Source organism: Meles meles, chromosome 12 (genome assembly GCF_922984935.1).
Source record: "Meles meles chromosome 12, mMelMel3.1 paternal haplotype, whole genome shotgun sequence".
NCBI lineage: Eukaryota > Metazoa > Chordata > Mammalia > Carnivora > Mustelidae > Meles > Meles meles.
The window spans coordinates 34,606,089-34,624,550 of NC_060077.1; the positions used below are offsets into that span (position 1 = coordinate 34,606,089).

General features: G+C 43.2%; 1 protein-coding gene and 1 pseudogene across 1 annotated transcript in view; one reads left to right on the forward strand and one right to left on the reverse strand.

The window, feature by feature from the left end:
- The window catches only part of AFG3L2 (AFG3 like matrix AAA peptidase subunit 2), a 47,917-nt gene that overhangs the window by 14,261 nt on the left and 15,194 nt on the right, over window positions 1-18,462 (forward strand). Inside the window, exons 7-12 of the mRNA XM_046025209.1 lie at window positions 2,757-2,881; window positions 4,640-4,913; window positions 6,116-6,253; window positions 8,888-9,041; window positions 17,369-17,476; window positions 17,575-17,700. Coding sequence (XP_045881165.1) covers window positions 2,757-2,881; window positions 4,640-4,913; window positions 6,116-6,253; window positions 8,888-9,041; window positions 17,369-17,476; window positions 17,575-17,700 — 925 coding nt within the window. The remainder of the gene's footprint in view (window positions 1-2,756; window positions 2,882-4,639; window positions 4,914-6,115; window positions 6,254-8,887; window positions 9,042-17,368; window positions 17,477-17,574; window positions 17,701-18,462) is intronic.
- LOC123954230 lies at window positions 9,050-11,691 on the reverse strand (annotated as a pseudogene).

Below are 18,462 nucleotides of genomic sequence, written 5' to 3' on the forward strand. Positions count from 1 at the left end.
CCCTCGTCATCCTGCCTGGGTAGGGTGACACTTAAGGAAAACTAGAACTGATGGTGACCCCCTCTTTCTGAAGCACATTAGTAAATAGAGGAGTATTTGGAAAGCTGTATGGTTCTGGTATTTCGGTCACTTATAGGAGTAAGTTCTGTTACCTGCCTTCATTCCTGCCCCCCTCCCTACTCTCTTTACCTTATAATGAAATGTGCATTAATAACCACGCTACTTTTTTTCCCCCCAGAACTATCCCTCAGAGTTTTAGTGCTGGAAATTAAATTGGCACTCCCTTTCAAGAGGACAGTTTGGCAGCGTATTTATCAGCAGTTTTGAAAGTACGCACACAGTCAGTCATGTTGCTTCTAGGACTGTATCCTAGGGAAGTAAGGATGCATGTAAAGATGTTTATGCAAGGATGTCCTCCAAAATGTTGTTTCTAGAGCGGAAAATTGGAAATCAATAAATGTCCACAGTAGGCCCCTGCTTATTGTTAGGGGCTCCTCATTTCTCTTCAATCTTGCCGCGAGAGCAGTGGCCACAGACATTTATGTGTTGAAATTCATACTATTTTATTATAAATTGCTTTTTGTCTCTCATTTATATTGGAGTTAAGATTTTATATGAATTTCCGAATCGTGCGTGTTTCAAGATCATAAAGGGGATATTATGAAATCTTGAAGGAATGGCATCAGAATTACTAATAGTGTTTGTCCCTGAGTGTTGAGGTTACAGATGCTTCTTATTTTCTTTGTATTTCCTTAGTTTTCTACAGAGGGCATGTATTACCTGTTTTATTTAATGACAGACTTTATTTTGAGCTTTCAGAGACAGAAGATTTTCATTGTCCTGCTTCTAGAGTAGCAGTGTCGGTTGCTGTGTTGTGTAAGCACAGGCTTTGGAGTCTAACAGACCCAGCTGCACAGTAGCTCTCCTCTTGACTAGCTCTGTGACCTAAGTCCCCTAAGCCTGGGTTTCTTTATTGCTAAGATCAGAACCTCAATAACAACTCTTTAGGGTTTAGTGCTAAATGAGATCATGAGCATCAGTGGGGGTTTTGAACTGCAGTATCTGAAGAATCACGTGGAGAGCTAGGAGCCACCTTCAGAGGCTCTTAACTAGATCTGGTCTCCAGATCTGCTGCTGGTTCTTTATCTGCCCCGATTCTCTAATAGGAGTCATGCGTCTAGTCATGTCCAACTGGAAATAGGCACTAAGTAAGGGAATGCTCAGTCACACGTGCTTAACCTGTTATTGACTTGTTGGGGGCCTGTAACCACAGGAATTTTGTAGCTTTGAAGTGCGCAGCTTAGCAAGGACCGTTGTTGTATAATGTAAAACTTAAGAAAAAAAATACACATATTGCAAAACTTACTCTCCATCTTTTGTGTTTAGATACTTGGAGAGAAATACCAGAGTAATATCCTCCACTCAGTAGCACTGGTTGGTGGGAGGAACATGGGATGACATGTTACTCTCTTCTGTGAATTGTCTGAGTTTTATATCCTAGATTTATTGTTTTGATGGGAAAAAAACCCACTTTTTAAAGCGATTGCAGATTTAAGAAGGAACAGAGTCTTTTTGTGCTGTAAAATGCAACTACTACTTGCTGAGTGCTTAGAGTGGGTTCTTATATACTAGAAACTCTGTAAGTGTGAGTTGTTGTGGTGAGTAGGTGTGTGGTTGTGGAAGAGGGCCAGTGTGACGTGCTGGATAGGGTCCCTGGCTCAGGAGCCAGACTTTTTGGGTTTGGATCCAGCCTCTTTTTTTTTTTTTTTTTTAAGATTTTATTTATTTATTTGACAGAGAGATCACAAGTAGGCAGAGAGAGAGAGAGGAGGAAGCAGGCTCCCTGCCGAGCAGAGAGCCAGATGCAGGACTCAATCCCAGGACCTTGAGATCATGACCTGAGCTGAAGGCAGAGGCTCAACCCACTGAGCCACCCAGGCGCCCTGGATCCAGCCCCTTAATAGATTTGTAACCATGAGCAAGTGAAGTCACCCCCGTAGTTTTCTCATCTATAAAATGGGGACAGAAAGAGGGCTGGTCTTCAGCCAGTAAACAGCGAACACAGCAGGGAATACTTACATGCTGGTGCTGGGGAGTAAGTAGCCGTTGCCTCAAAGCCCTCAGCTGTTCCTCTCAAGGGTCTCAGTAACTCGCCAGATCAGGTGAATAGGAGAGTAACATCTGGCACAGCGAGGTACACCTCTGTTGTTGTAGGCTGGTGGGGGGATGCCTTCCTAATGTTCAGATTTTGAATGTGACTTCTGGCGATAGCACCTCCTTCTTAGGGGATTTCTGAAGATGGAAGGAGTTCATGTATCTAAGGGACTAAGAAGGATGCCTGACATTTAGTAAGTGCTCAGTAAACTTTAGCTGTTGTTACTGTGTCCTATTAGTTTTTAGTTTGGAAATAGGCAGCCTAGAAGTGTGTGGGAAATGAAGAAGAGGAAAAGGATACGTATTTATGAAAAGTCTTGTCTTTTAAATAGATTTTTCATTCATTCTAGTTTATAGTTGTAGAACCACTAAGGAATATTGCTTAAGAAATGCTTATTGGCAAGGATTGCCAAATGTTCTCACTGAGTGAAACTTAATTGCTACATCATTAAAACCAGTCTTTTATTATTCTTGGGGTTTGTTTTTTTGCAGTTTCTGAATTTTCGGTATTTCTGAGAAATCCTTTAGAAGTTGAACGTTACAGTAAATTAAACTTTGCTTCCCTTTCATTCTTAGGATATTTTGTTTTTGTGTTTCTGTAGCAATACGTCTGGTTTAATATTGGCAGTGTGGACACCTTTGAGCGGAATCTGGAAACCTTACAGCAGGAATTGGGCATAGAAGGGGAGAATCGGGTTCCTGTAGTCTACATTGCCGAAAGTGACGGGTAAGAAGACTGTTGACTGGGCCTTGTGCAGCTCACTCTATGTTCTGTCACCAGGTGGCAGGGTACAGACAGCATTCTCAAACAGGCCTTTCTCAGTGTAGCTAGACTTCTTGTAAGTCATTGGTAATTTACAGGTTTTTGCTCCTGACTAATTTTCTACACATTCATATTTATCTTTGATTAAGCAATAGATTGGGGTATGACCATCCTTTAGTAGGATTTTAGCATAAAGAGTCCTTTTGTGTGAAAGAGTGGCGTCACCATCTTTTAACCTTCATTTACATTTATGTTTCAGAGTTTCCAAGAATTTTAAGTAACTCTTCTTCCTTTCTGGTCAGAACTTGCTTCTTCTCTTAGGGGTTGTCTTTAATAAAATCACTTACAAGTCTGAGTCTTTTAGGAAGGGCCCATTGATTTTAAGAGTCACTTGTCTTTCAGTTCTTTGGGGATTATATTGTCTTTAGGTACTCAGCCACATACTATACTGGGTAGATTTCCTCACGGTCACTTCGTTTGCATTGAGGTGTACCTCATTATGGAGTTACCAGTTCAAGAGCAAAAGTAGAAAGAAATCCTAAATTTTCTGAATATGTAAAAGAGCAGAAAAACAAATTGCTAGTGTGCTAATCGAGCTGATGGTTACTTTGTTTTAGAGACTTTCTTACGTCTCAGTTTCTGTAGACCTAGTTTCCCTCCATTATTTAGATCCACATAGCTATCGGGGTGGTTTCACATAGGCTGTGTCCCTCAGCCCCCAGGGCTGTCGTATAATCAGTTAACTTTGCTGCTGAAATGTTACGGGAAGTTTTGTTGCACCATTTTTAAAACTTACTGTCAGTGTGTATTTTTTTGCCCTCCAGAGATAAACCAAAGGTAAAGTTTTCACGGTTCTTGCTGCCTGCTGTAGGGGCATTTAAACTAGTGTAAAAGATGAAAACTTAGAAAGTAGATCCTGGTTTTGGTTTTTGTTTTGTTTTTGAGCTAACCGGTCTACAAGGTTTTGACCCAAATTTCTTTGGGTAAGTTAAGCCAAATTGCTTATATTAATCAATACGAGTACATATCCTTGCCCATGACTGTTTTGAAATTTACTAAGTCAAAAGGCATCCCCCGGCTTTACATCCTCTCTGAGCAGGGTCGTCCAGAGCAGGCATGAGTCTGAAGGAGAAGTGATTGCTCCCCTGGGAGTCAGGCTCTTAAGTCTGCACAAGCTGCACAGCACTCAGCAAGCGATAGCTGTCACCATGGTACACGGGACTTTGGAAGCTGATCTGCTGTTAACCTGGCAAGGATTTGATGTTTGGAAGACATCTCTTTAGAATAAGTCAATGTATTCCAATAAGAGAACTGGAATTTCTGCCCAAGCTAACACCAGATCATATTTAAAATGTTAAAATTTTTAAGTAATGCAAAAGAAATGTCTTTGAGCTGTAGATACAATGATAGTAAATTACAGTTAGGTCTGTATTGTGCATAAAGGGTGATTATCGGGGTAGAAAGAAAATCTCAGTAGACATCGCATAAAGAACAGCTTTATCTTCGGTCTCATCTTCTGCAATTCTACGTCAGTGATATCGAGGCACTAAGGTCTCTTTGTGCCTCAGACAAAATCTTAGAATATTCAGTTTTTCTAAAAATAGAAAGTATATACAGTTAATATCCTAAGCAGTTATCAAAAAGTCTATCTTACAAAACATGTACAAAGCCAGAGGTTAACCAACTTAAAAACATGTCAGTGTTGTGTGTGGTTTCCTTCAGGTCGTTTCTCCTGAGCATGTTGCCTACAGTGCTCATCATTGCTTTCTTACTCTACACCATCCGAAGAGGGCCCGCCGGGATTGGCCGGACAGGCCGGGGGATGGGTGGACTCTTCAGTGTTGGAGAAACCACTGCCAAAGTCTTGAAGGATGAAATAGATGTGAAGTTCAAAGATGTGGCTGGCTGTGAGGAGGCCAAGCTTGAGATAATGGAATTTGTGAATTTCTTGAAAAACCCAAAGCAATATCAAGATCTAGGAGCAAAAATCCCAAAGGTAAAGTGAACTTTCAGAAGATTATTTTCAACTGATTAACCCAAAAATCTTTTGAATTACTTCTTGATCTCTAAAGTTATAATTTTATGAAGTTTGATGACTTAGGATAAAGTATCTCTTATTCTCCTTCTATCTTACCAGTCTTTGCTTGTTATTCCAGGTTTTTTCAGGTCATTTATTCTGTGGAAATGTTTCTCCTTGCAATACAGTGTGTATATTCCCAGAAAGATTTGTGTTCTCTCCCCTTGGAAGCCTTCCCTGATTTGCCTTTTTTGTCCCTTCAGTCAGATTTAGATAACCCATCTCTTAGCAAGTGTGCGTGAAAGCATATTGTCCCCCGCTGTCACGCAGTTATCCCTCCCTGAGCAACTCTGAGCACACTCTGCCTGTGCGTGGCACCTAGGCTCAGACTCACACAGGATTTGGTGGAGAAGAGATAGGCAACACTGATTCAAGTCTTCTCCCCATCGGAGGACTGCTGACGATGGGTTGGGCTTACTGACCTTTGTACTCCAAGAGCCAGGCTCAGTCTTTAAGTAGAAGAATCCAGAATGCTTCATTATTTTAAAAATCCGTTAATAAAGTTTCCTTTAAAGGAATCCTTTGTAAAGGAAATCATAATTTCCTTGATTTCCATGTCCTACCTATATGGATAAAAAAAACATATTTGATAATTTTTATAATTGGTTGTTACTTTCTTAGTACCTGTGCGCATCGTACCTAAGCATCTCCACAGCTTAAATAATTCTGCTGTTTGAGCAAGCACATATTCTCTTTTTAACTATGTTCACAATTGGTCATTAGATTTTTACTTCATTTGTAAAATTTTAAAGGGAAGAAAGTAAGCAAAGTGTACTTTGGGAGTGTGTTGTTTTGTATCTCCTTGACTTAAGTAAACCTCAGTTGGTTTATTAGTAGATATTCAGCTTAAGTCTAAAGGTCTGAAAAGCAACACTAAAAATCTTATAAAATAGGCGAAGAATTTAAGATTTCACATTCTTACTAAGTTTTTTAAACGCCTTCCTAATAATCCTTTTCTTACTAATATAAAAATGTTTTGCCATAGTTCAAATGTTTTAAGGAACATTTAGTATATGTCAGTAGAGTTTATAGACAGATTTATATCTCAGAATTGCCTGCAGATATGCAATTTACTTTTCTGAAATTCTAGTTAAAGATACTTTCCTTTTTTATATCTGAAGGGTGCCATTCTCACCGGTCCTCCAGGCACTGGGAAGACACTGCTAGCTAAGGCCACAGCTGGAGAAGCCAACGTTCCTTTCATCACCGTTAGTGGATCTGAGTTTCTGGAGATGTTTGTTGGTGTGGGTCCAGCTAGAGTAAGTCTTTTGTTCTGTTACAATGGCACAGCTTCCACACTCTTCCCCTGAGCTTCCCCCCAAATATGGAGTTGGTAAAGATGGCCCTGGCCCAAACTAGTGCAGTCTGTTAATTGGGTTGTCCTTTTGACATTGAGTTGTGAGAGTTCTTTGTATATTCTGGGTAGTAAATCCTAACCAGATACATTATTTGCAAATAATTTCTCCCATTCTGTGGTTTGCCTCTTCTCTTTCTTGATAGTGAAGCACAAAAGCATTTAATCTTGATGAAGACCAGGGTATCCATTCTTTAATTTTTTTTGCCATTGCTTGGACTTTGGTATCATTTTTAAGAATCTGTCACCAAACTCAAGGTCATAAATACTTACTCCTATGTTTTTGTCTAAGAGTTTTATAGTTTTAGCTCTTACATTTAGGTCTGTGATCCATTTTGAGTTAATGTGGCATAAGGCGTGATGGTCCGCTGTCACTCTTTTACATGCGTGTATCCAGTTTCCCCCAGCACCATTTGTTAAAAGACGATTTCCCATTGAATGGTCTTGGCATCCCTGACCATGGATAGATACATGGATTTAACTCCGGCACTCTCAGTTCTATCCTGTTGACCTATATGTCTGTCTTTATACCAGTACCACAGTCTTGATTACTGTTACTTTATAGTAAGTTTTGAAATCAGGAAGTGTGAGTATGGATTAACTTTTAAAGCAGCACTTAAATTTTTCCTCTTGTGTATTTCATTAAAAGTTAACTTTTATTTAAAACACCTAGGAGGGGTAAAGTGCTATCATAGCTGTCTTTCCAGACATCAGGATACAACGTATAATCAGGTGTTATGTCATCAACCGGCAGCATTTAAAAAAATTTTTTTTTAATTTTAATTTTTTCAGTCCATGGCAAATGTGTTAATGATACGTCATACTACTGATGGCATCTTAGGTAGAGTAGGTGGATTCATATGGGTCTTGTCAGGCAGCTCTAGGGGAGTCTGAAGGTGTTGTGTTGCTGATTTTGGACTGTGGCCTCTGATATGGGTCGGAGCAGTGGGGGTGACTGAAGACAGAAGAGGAGCTGTGGGTGGTGGGAAAGCAGTGAATCTAATGAAGTGGAGACCGAAGAGGAGCTGGCCGTCAGAGAGGCTTGAGACCATGAGCAGGCCAGACTGACGGGAGGGGGTCAGAGTAGACAGGGAAGCTGATTGTATAGGGAAACCTTGGCAGTGCTGGCCATGGCAGAGCGGAACAGAAAGTGATTGAAATAGGTGCTTCAGGGGACCAACCAACCAGGAACCACTGAGAAAACAATGTCCAGTGAGGGTGGGGTGGAAAAGGGAGAAATCAGGCCCAGAGAGTACTATAACCAAGAGGGTAATGTCTCTGCCCCATATTGAGAACGTCCATGAGCAGGGATTTTCCAGCAGAATTATTTTGGCAGTAGTCACAGCATATGAGGTAGACTTCAACTCCCACGGGCCTCGAAGGAAAGACAAAAACCCTTTCCAGTTGAGAGGTTTGCAGGGTCAGCCAAATTAGAGTTTAGGCAAGAGGGTGAAGGAAGTATTTAGGGAAGAGTGTGAGATGGTTTATTGATCACAGATCTGGAGTTGAGTGGGGTAACATGAGTTACCCTAGAGGATGTGTTCAGAGAATTATAGCAACAGAAATCTGGAATTCCAGGGAGGAAAGGGTGACGGGGAGAATTGGACTTTGGTGATGAGGGGAAGAGGGATGTGAGGCGTAAGAGATTGTTTCTGAAACTCTGAACTCTTGGCTGGTGGAAAGGTGTGGGGATGCCCATTCCTTCAACCTGCTGAACTAGTGGCCTGAAGGGACATGTTTAGTAGGACAGAATACAGGTGCAGGGGCCTCATACCTGCTCCAGCAACAGCAGGACTGAGGGTGGGACACTGTCTCTCTGAGCTGTGGGGTGATCCCTGTGGGGGCGTGGGTCAGTCACTGCCTTCGCTGTGTGTATGTGAACTGCCTAGATCTGTTAGTGAGTGTCTGCTTGTTAGCAGCTGCCTTGGGCATGAAATGCAAACCCTAGAGTAGTTTGAACTTTTAATCTGAATATAAAGTTTACAGTTCTACAGCATTATCTTTTTTTTATTTTTTAAAGATTTTATTTATTTTATTTATTTGACAGAGCGAGCTAGAGAGCACAAGCAGAGGGAATGGCAGAGGGAGAGGAGAAGCAAACTCCTTACTGAGCAGGGAGCCCGACGCAGGGCTCGACCCCAGGCCCCTGGGACTATGACCTGAGCTGAAGGCAGAGGCATAACCATCTGAGCCACCCAGGCGCCCCTACAGTGTTATCTTTTTGTGGGACAAAAATGTGTAGTATTAAGTTGCTATAAAAATAACAGATACTGTTAGTGCCTGTGATATATATAGTATCTTATGATACTGTAGAAATAATGTTTGCTCACCTTAAGACAGTTACCCACCAACTTTATTTGCCACTTCCTTGCTTATAACTTTTTAAATACGTACTGTACAGTATAGTATGTTAACAAAAAGATTTCCTATTAAATGGAAGCATGATGCTTATTTTATTATTTTATTATTATTATTTTATTAGTAGAAGGAAAATAATATTCACTTGTCAAGTGACTCTAGTGTTTATATTTTTATCCAGGTCCGAGACTTATTTGCCCTTGCTCGCAAGAACGCTCCCTGCATTCTCTTCATTGACGAGATAGATGCCGTGGGAAGGAAAAGAGGAAGAGGCAACTTCGGGGGGCAGAGTGAGCAGGAGAACACACTTAATCAGCTGCTTGTGGAAATGGATGGTGAATATTCAAGTCTTTTGTATTTTATTTTATTTTATTTTTCTTGGTGTAGAGCATTTATTCCATGAAACACTCAAAGTGTAGGTCAGAGGGAAATAATTTTAATCAAAGCATTATATGTTTTCTTTCACATATCTTGCTTTGTATTAGGAAATGACATTGAGGTCCATTTCACTAATGGATCACAAAAATATTTATAAGAAAATATTAAAATGACTCTAACACAGAAGGCAAGATGGGGTGCAATAAACTTTTTTTTCAGAAATCTCTACCTCAGTGCCCACTGCACACAAGAAGAGAGTGAAATAAATAACAAGGTTCCCCCCAGTCACAAATTTCCAAAGAATTGGAGAAGGGGAACAAATAGGATGAAAACGGTGTGTGAGAGGGAGAGGATGTTAGCACTGCTTCAATAACCAGTCTGTTGTGAATGAAGTAATCCTCTTGTAGGTGCAGTAAATTCTGAACAGGGTTTAAACTTTAGGGCTTAAACTATCCTAAAGTTTAATTTAAGAATACATTAACAGTCAAAGTCACTCTTTCACTAGTAAGAACCTCTTTCGCCAAACCACTGATGCAAACAGAAACCTGCTCCGGCATTAAAAGCTGTCATGGTAGCCCTTCCATCCCTTTCATGGAAGCTTCAGAAACATCATGCTTAGCCTGTGCTGAGACAGGAACAGGTGGACCAGATTTGGGAGCTGCTTTGGCTAGAGCACATCCTCTGACTTTCTTTGAGGAGCAGCAAATTTATTCTCCCAATGTACCCTCAATGCAGTGGGCACAAATCAAATGATCTCTGCCTTGGGATTAATGATCTGTGGCTTGGCGCTGATGTTTGCCGTGGCTTTCTTCTCCTTGGTGGCTGCACTTGTATCATCCACCTTGGGTCGCTGAATCAAGTTGGGTAGAGCTCGGCAAGGGAGCTGGTGGGACAACGTGGGGCAGGTCCAAGTGGAGGCACCAAAGGTGGGTGCTTCATGCTGGGACTTGGTGGAGGGATACCTGGAGGTGCAGGGGGAGGTAGCCTTGGTGAGGGTCCCTGAGGAGGAGGGCCAGGAGGCCGACCTGGAGATGGGCCTGGGGAAGGCCAGGGGGCTGTCCTGATGGTGGTCCTGGAGGCAAAAGTCAGGGTAAAGATCCTCTGAGTCCCCTCATTCCAGGTGCTCTCAGGAATGGAGGAGCTCCCAGAAGCGGTCCAGGAGGTGGTCCTGGCATGGGAGGTGCTTGGGTCTGAGAAGGAGGGACAGACTGGAGGGAGGGCCGGCTGCAGTGATGTGCTATCAGAAAGAGATTCCTCTTTATGCCATTTTGTGATTGCTTTTCTGCTTCAGAATCATCAGAACCCTCCTTGTCCTCCTCCTTGGAAAGTTCTTCTACTTCTTGTCTCTCAGGGATTTCCTCTTCTGCCATTCGAAGCATCATGGCTTGAAGAGGGGTCAGCTCCTTCGTGTTCTTTTTCTTCCTTGATTTTCCAGGCATGTGTATAAGTCTTACACTCAGACCTGACTTTTTTTCTTCATTGTTGTGTCTCTCATCGTCGTGGTGCGCAGATTCACCCCCTTCACTCTCTCCATCTGATCTCTCAGTGTCACTGTCATCAGTACAGTCCTCATGCTTCTCTTGATCCGTGTCCTCAGGATACTGGTCATCTGGACTGTTGTAGGAAACCTCATCATCATGACCCCGTTGAGCAAGTTTGGGGTATTTGGCATGTCTTCCTGCCTACAAGGGGGAAGATCTAGGGCAAAGCCCCCTTTATGGCCATACTTTGGGAAGAGGTGGTGGACTTGGGGTGTGGCGGCAGGAGGTTTTCTGCCAGGGGCAAACGTGGCACATCATGTCTGAGAAGAGGAAGTATAGAAACTGCCTATGTTGGAGGTCATTGGCTGAGGTATTTCTAAGGATGGAGGGTGGCTGGACACCAGGAATTGGAATGTCCTGGATCAAGATGCTGGAAGGAGCCTGTGCCAGAGCTGGGAAGGGAATGTTCTCCACTTCCACAGGCTGAGCATTCCGGACAGCATCAAAATACTGGCTAAGTTGAGCCCTCTTCTGTTCATATTCTACGTTAGCATTCTCAATTCTTTGTAAACATCTGAATTCTCATTTTCTTAGAGTCGTAGAATAGTATATTCAAAGGTCTTACGCAGCTCTTTACGTTTGTCTTTCAGCACCTTCGCATTTAACTGTGGTTGCTGCACAAGGTTAAACTCCCTTTCATCCAGTTTCTCCATGTCCTGGATAACCCATTTGGGATCCTTCGACTTAAAGCTATAGCTCTTACCGTCATGCACTTTTTTTGTTCTTCTTTAATTCTCTTTGGGCTTCTTTTCAGGATTGGTCTATGGGGTTTATAAATTTTCCACTCTTGGTGGATGATGTAGATCTCCGTCCCATGTTGACAACTTGTATGGTTTACTTGTTCATTAAAACAAAACAAAAACAACACTTCTGCTGGGCTCCTGGGATTGCGAGAAGTGGGGAGGGGAGGATTCTCTGCCTCTTCTACCTCGTAGGGACCTTCACCTCTGTCTGCCAGTCAGCCACCCAGCCACTGGCATCTTGAAGGTCTTCCATATTTTAAACTACACTTTCTAATTGTTTTCCATGTATCTAAAGTGAGAGGATGCCTCGGTGACTCAGTCCGTTGGGCATCTGCCTTTGGCTCAGGTCATGATCTCAGGGTCCTGGGATTTGACCCCTGCATCAGGCTCTCTGCTCAGTGTGGAGTCTGCTTCCACCTCTCCTTCTGCCTGCTGCTCCCCTGCTTGTGCTCTCTCTCTCTGTCAAATAAATAAAATCTAAAAAAATTAAGTGAGAATCCTTATGTTGATAGTATAAATTTTTTTTAAAAGATTGTATTTATTTATTTGACAGAGAGAGAGAGAGATCACAAGTAGGGAGAGAAGCAGGCAGAGAAAAAAAGGGAAGCAGGCTCCTGGCTGAGCAGAGAGCCTGATGCGGGGCTTGATCCCAGGACCCTGAGACCATGACCTGAGCTGAAGGTAGAGGCCCAGCCCACTGAGCCACCCAGACGCTCCAGTACCAGTATCTGTACCAGTAGAGATAATAGCAAAATATTCTTACCTAGCAGCCTGCCATAACTTAATATTGGTATTAAGGTGGTGTTTGTACCTGGTGTTGAATAAGAGAAAAATTGGTGAAATGATCCACAGAAGAATCATAATTCCATTCTTTTATTTTTTTTTTTTTTAAGATTTTTTGGATTTATTTGAGAGAGGGAGCACGGGAGGGGCAGAAAAAATCTCAAGCAGCTCTGAGTTGAGCAGAGTCCAACATGGAGCTCAGTCATATGACCCTGAGATCATGACCTGAGTGGAAACCAAGAGTCAGACGTTTAACTGACTGAGCCACCCAGGTGCCCCTCCTTTTTTTTTTTTTTTTTTTTTTTGTTGCTGTTGTTGTTGTTGTTAAAATTTATTTATTTTAGAGAGTGAGTGAGCATGAAGTGGAGGGTGGGGGAAGGACAGAGGAAGATGGAGAGAGAGAATCTCGAGCAGACTCCCTGTGAGTGGGGAGCCTGACGCTAGGCTTGATCTCACGACCCTGAATGACCTAAGCCGAAATCAAGAGTCAGATGCCTGGGTGGCTCAGTGGGTTAAAGCCTGTGCCTTCGGCTCAGGTCATGATCTCAGGGTCCTGGGATCGAGCCCCGCATTAGGCTCTCTGCTCAAGCAGGGAGCCTGCTTCCTCCTCTCTCTCTCTCTCTATCTCTCTCTCTGCCTACCTCTCTGTCTACTTGTGATCTCTGTCTGTCAAATAAATAAAAATCTAAAAAAAAAAAAAAAAAGAGATGCCTAACCAGCTGAGCCACCCAAGTGCCCTGATAGTCTCATCCTTAAAACCATTTATGATTCTGAAACATCAGGAAAACCATGCATAACCAAGTGTAAATTGGGCAGATTTTGAATACTCCTCTTAAGAGAGTAGCAGTCTTTCCACATTAGTTAGCTTTTTCTTTTATTAGGAAAGCTAGTTTGTAAGATATAAGAATGCTCCCTGCTGTAAGATACATGAATGCTGTTGTGTGCTCGCAGAGGGCAGTACAGTGCTAAGTATTGAACTGAGCTGGCCATTGTTCAGGCACTCCTCAGAGATATCTGCAGGTTTGGTACCAGACCGCCGCTGTAAGGAGTATTGTAATAAAGCGAGTTGAATGTTTTGGTTTTCCAGCGCATATAAAAGTTATGTTTACACTATACTGTAGTCTAGTAAGTGCAGTAGGTGTCTAAAAAAGATGTACCAACTTTAATTAAAAAGTGCTTTACAGCTGAAAAATGCTGACCCTTATGTGACCTTTCAGTGATTTATAATCTTTTTTGCTGGTGGAGGATCTTGCCTCCGTGTTGACAGCTGCTGACTGATCAGGGTGGTGGCTGCTGAAGGCTGGGTGGCTGTGGCAATTTTTAAAGTTTATTAGAGAGAGAGAGACCGCACAAGTGGGGCAGGAGGAGGGACAGAGGGAGAAGCAGGCTCCCCACTGAGCAGAGAGCCCGATGCGGGGCTCCATCCCAGGACCCTGGGATCATGACCTGAGCTGAAGGCAGAGGCTTTAACCCACTGAGCCACCCAGGTGCCCCTCCCCCACTTTTTTTTAAAAAGCTCTTATTTTTTCAGTAATCTCTGCACCCATTGTGGGGCTCAAACTCGTAACCCCAATATCAGGAGTCTCATGCTTTACCAGCTGAGCCTGCAAGTGCCTAACTTTACTATAATTTCAACAGTCTTCACAGCACCTTTACCAGGACTAGAGTCTTCACTCATCCATAAGAAGCAACTCCTCGCCCATTAAAGGTTTATCATGAGATCACAGCAATTCATTACCTAGTTCTCTTGTTATTCCCACCACATCTGTAGTTACTGCCCCCACTCGAGTCCTGAGCCCCTTAAAGTCATCCATGAGATTTGGAATCAGCTTCTTCCAAACTCTTGGCAATGTTGATATTTTGATCTCTTCCCATGAATCACAAATGTTCTTAATGGGGAATCCCTCCTTCCTTCCTGCTATCTATAGCAGCAACAGCCCAACGAAATGTATTTCTTAAAAAATAAGACTTAGGTGCCCCTGGGTGGCTTAGTGGGTTAAAACCTCTGCCTTTGGCTCAGGTCATGATCCCAGGGTCCTGGGATCGAGCCCCGCATCAGGCTCTCTGCTCAGCGGGGAGCCTGCTTCCCCCCTCTCTCTCTGCCTACTTGTGATCTCTGTCAAATAAATAAAATCTTAAAAAAAAAAAAGAGAGACTTATATGTTCAAATTACTCTTTGATCCATGGGCTACAGAATGACTGTTGTGTTTGCAGGTGTGAAACAACATTAATCTCTATGTCCCCATTAGAGCTCTTAGGTGACCAGGGCATTGTCGTGAGCAGTAGTATTTTGAATGGAATCTTTTTCCAAGCTGCTGTCTCAACTGTGGGCTTAAAATATTCAGTAAACTGTGTTGTAAACAGATGTGCTGTCCTCAGGCTTTGTTGTTCCATTTCTAGAGCACAAGCAGAGTTAGCATGATTCTTTAGGGCCTCAGGATTTTCAGAATGGTCAGTGAGCTCTGGCTTCAATGTAAAGTCACCAGCCTTATTAGCAACAAATGAGAGATCAGCCTGTCCTTTGAGGCTTTGTAGGCAGGCATTGACTCCTCCTCTGTAGCTATGAAAGTCTTAGACGGCATCTTCTTCCAATATGAGGCTGTTTTGTCTACATCGAAAGGTGTTTAGTGTCCTAGCCCTCTTGAACTGTCTCAGTGAGACCTTCTGGATCACTTGCTGCAGTTTCCACATCGGCTTTTCCTTCTCATCTTGCCCTTTTACGTTATGCGCTTCTTTCCTTAAACCTCACGAACCAACCTGTGGCAGCTTCCAACTTTTCTCCTGCAGCTGCCTTACCTCTCTCCGCCTTCACAGAATTGAAGAAACTCAGGGCCTGGCTCTGGATTAGGCCTTGGTTCAAAGGAACGTTGTTGCTGGTTTGCTCTTCTGTTCTGACCACTCAAACTTTCTCCATGTCAGCAATTAAGACTGTTTTGCTTTCTTGTCCTCGTGTACCCACTGGAGTAGCGTTTTAATTTCCTTCAGGAACTTTCCCTTTGCGTTCACTCCTTTGCTAACTGCTTGGCACAAGAGGCCTAGCTTTCAGTCTGCAGTCTGTCAGCTTTCAATATGCCTTCTTTACTGAGCTTAATCATTTCTAGCGTTTCATGTAAAGTGAGAGACACACGACTCTTCCTTTCACTTAAACACTCAGAGGCCTCTGTAGGGTAATTAATTGGCCTGATTTCAATATTGTTGTTTCAGGGAATAGGGATGCCCAAGGAGAGGGAGAGAGATAGGGAACGCCCTACTGCTGGAATAGTCAGAACACACACAGTATTTATCAATAAAGCTCACTTATATGGGTGTAGTTTGTGGTGCCCTAAAACTGTCACTGTAGTGACATTAATCACTGATCAAATGTCACCGCAGCAAATGTAATCATGAAAATGGGGTGCCTGGGTGGTCATTTGGTTAAGTGTCTGCCTTCAGCTCCTGGGCTTGAGCCCCAAGTCAGGCTCCATGCTCAGCGGGGGGTCTGTTTCTCCCTCTGCCTCTCCCGGACTTGTTCTGTCTTTCTCTCAAATAAAATCTTTTAAATAATAATAATAATAATAAAAGTGTTGGGGCGCCTGGGTGGCTTAGTGGGTTAAAGCCTCTGCCTTCGGCTCAGGTCATGATCTCAGGTTCCTGGGATCGAGCACCGCATCGGGCTCTCTGCTCCGCAGGGAGCCTGCTTCCTCCTCTCTCTCTGCCTGCCTCTCTGCCTGCTTGTGATTTCTCTCTGTCAAATAAGTAAAATAAAAAAAAAAAAAAATAATGAAAGTATTGAAGTACTGCAATTACCAAAATGTGATGGAGACACAAAGTGAGCAAATACTGTTGGAAAAATGGCACTGATAGATTGGCTGAAACTAAGGTTGCCACAGACCTTCAGTTTGTAAGAAACACAGTATGTAGGGGGCGCCTGGGTGGCTCAGTGGGTTAGAGATTCTGCCTTCGGCTCAGATCATGGTCTCAGGGTCCTGGGATCAGGCTCCGCGTTGGGCTCTCTGCTCGGCGGGGAACCTGCTTCCCTTCCTCTCTGCCTGCCTCTCTGCCTACTTGTGATCTCTGTCTGTCAGATAAATAAATAAAATCTTAAAAAAGAAAAAAAGGGGGGGCGCCTTGGTGGCTCAGTGGGTTAAAGCCTCTACCTTCAGCTCAGATCATGATCCCAGGGTCCTGGGATTGAGCCCCACATCGGGCTCTCTGCTCAGCGGGGAGCCTGCTTCCCCCTCTCTCTCTGCCTGCCTCTCTCCCTACTTGTGATCTCTGTCAAATTAAAAAAAGAAAAGAAAAGAAACACAGTATGTATAAAGTACAGGAAAGCGGAGTGCAGTAAAACAAGGTCTGCCTATATCCAGACAAAGAAGGTAGAGTTCTTCCCTTGCTCTATGGTGGTCAGTCTGTGTAGAGCCATGTTTTGGGGTACCAGTACCAGAGCTCTTTTGGGACCAGGGTCCTGAGGGTGAAGGCTCTATAGCCAAGGCATTGACATTTGCAAAGTGGCTGATAGAACCAAGCAAGGTGAGCCTGGCTGAGAGGTTGGAGGTGGAGTTTCATACTTGTCATCAGATATTCATTGAGTTGTCCTGTGACCCAGGGAGGTTAGACAGATTGTTTGCAAATTTAATCGTATTGATTTGATTTTTATTTTTTTTAAGATTTTACTTACTGGTGAGAGAGAGCCAGCGAGCTTAAGCTGGAGGAGGGACAGAGGGAGAGAATCTCAAGCAGACTGCACTGAGTGCAGAGCCCAACTTGGGTGGGGCTCGATCCCAGGACCCAGAGATCGTGACCTGAGGTGAAATCAAAAGGCTGACACTCAACTGACTGAGCCAGCCAGTCGCCTCTAATCTCACTGGTTTAAAAATAGTTAAAAAATGATGAAGGTCCCTGGGTGACTCAGTTGGTTAAGTATTGGCCTTCTGCTCAGGTCACGATCTCATGGTTCTGGGATCAAGCCCAGCCCTGGGCTCCGTGCTCAGTGGGGAGTCTGCTTCTCTCTCTCCCTCTGCCCCTTCTCCCACTCATGCACTCTTCACTCTTGGGTGCATACTCAGTCTTTCAAATAAATAAAATATATCTTTAAAAAAAATTTTTTTAAGCATTTAATAAAATGGACAACATATTCTCAATTATAGTTATATAAATTAAAATCTTTCATATTTGTGTTTAGAAGAATGATGCTTTATTAAAGCTTTAAGTCTTGCATTTTTGTTACTGTCTCTTTAGGTTTTAACACAACAACAAACGTCGTCATTTTGGCAGGCACCAATCGACCAGATATTCTAGACCCAGCACTGATGCGGCCAGGGCGCTTTGATAGGCAGATCTTTATTGGTGAGATGATCTTCATTGGGTTCAGTCCAGTTCTTTTGAGGAGAGATGTGACTGTTTCACTGTGATTTTTTTTCCCCCCTTAAAAATAATTTTTCAAGGACCACCTGACATAAAAGGAAGAGCCTCTATTTTCAAAGTTCACCTCAGACCACTAAAACTGGACAGCGCCCTGGAAAAGGAAAAATTGGCCAGAAAACTTGCATCCTTGACTCCAGGGTTTTCGGGTGAGTGGAACAGAGCCTGCGTGTGTTAGAAGTCCTTTAGGTCAGAGACATTTGCCAGATACCAGTTTACTTTTACCTCTCACCTTGGGCCTCTTCAGTGTATAATTTTACCTTTCTATTGTGGGAAATTTCAAACATCTGCAGAAGTTGAGAAAATAGTGTGATGAACCCCCTCTGCATGTATCACCTATTAGCTTCAGGAACAATTCATGGTGAACCTTCCTCCATACCCCACCCTCTTCCTTCTGCCTCTGGGTTATTTGTATGTGGGTTTTGGGTTTTTTATAGTTGTTAAGATTCATTTATTTATTTGTTTGAGAGAGCATGCACATGAGCCCTTGGTTGAGCGGGCGGGCAGGAGGAGGGAGAATCTCAGGCAGGTTCCCCAGTGAATACGAGCCTGCCGTGGGGCTGGATCTCACCGCCCTGAGATCACAACCGGAGCTGAAATTAAGAGTCAGACACTCAGGGGCGCCTGGGTGGCTCAGTGGGTTAAGCCTCTGCCTTCGGCTCAGGTCATGATCTCAGGGTCCTGGGATTGAGCCCCGCATCAGGCTCTCTGCTCAGCGGGGAGCCTGCTTCCCCCCTCTCTCTCTGCCTGCCTTTCTGCCTACTTGTGATCTCTATCTGTCAAATAAATAAATAACATCTTTAAAAAAAAAAAAGAGAGAGAGAGACACTCAACCAACTCAGCTACCCAGGTGCCTCATGAGGTTTTTTAAAACTCTGTTGAGACAAAATTCACATACCATAAAATTCATC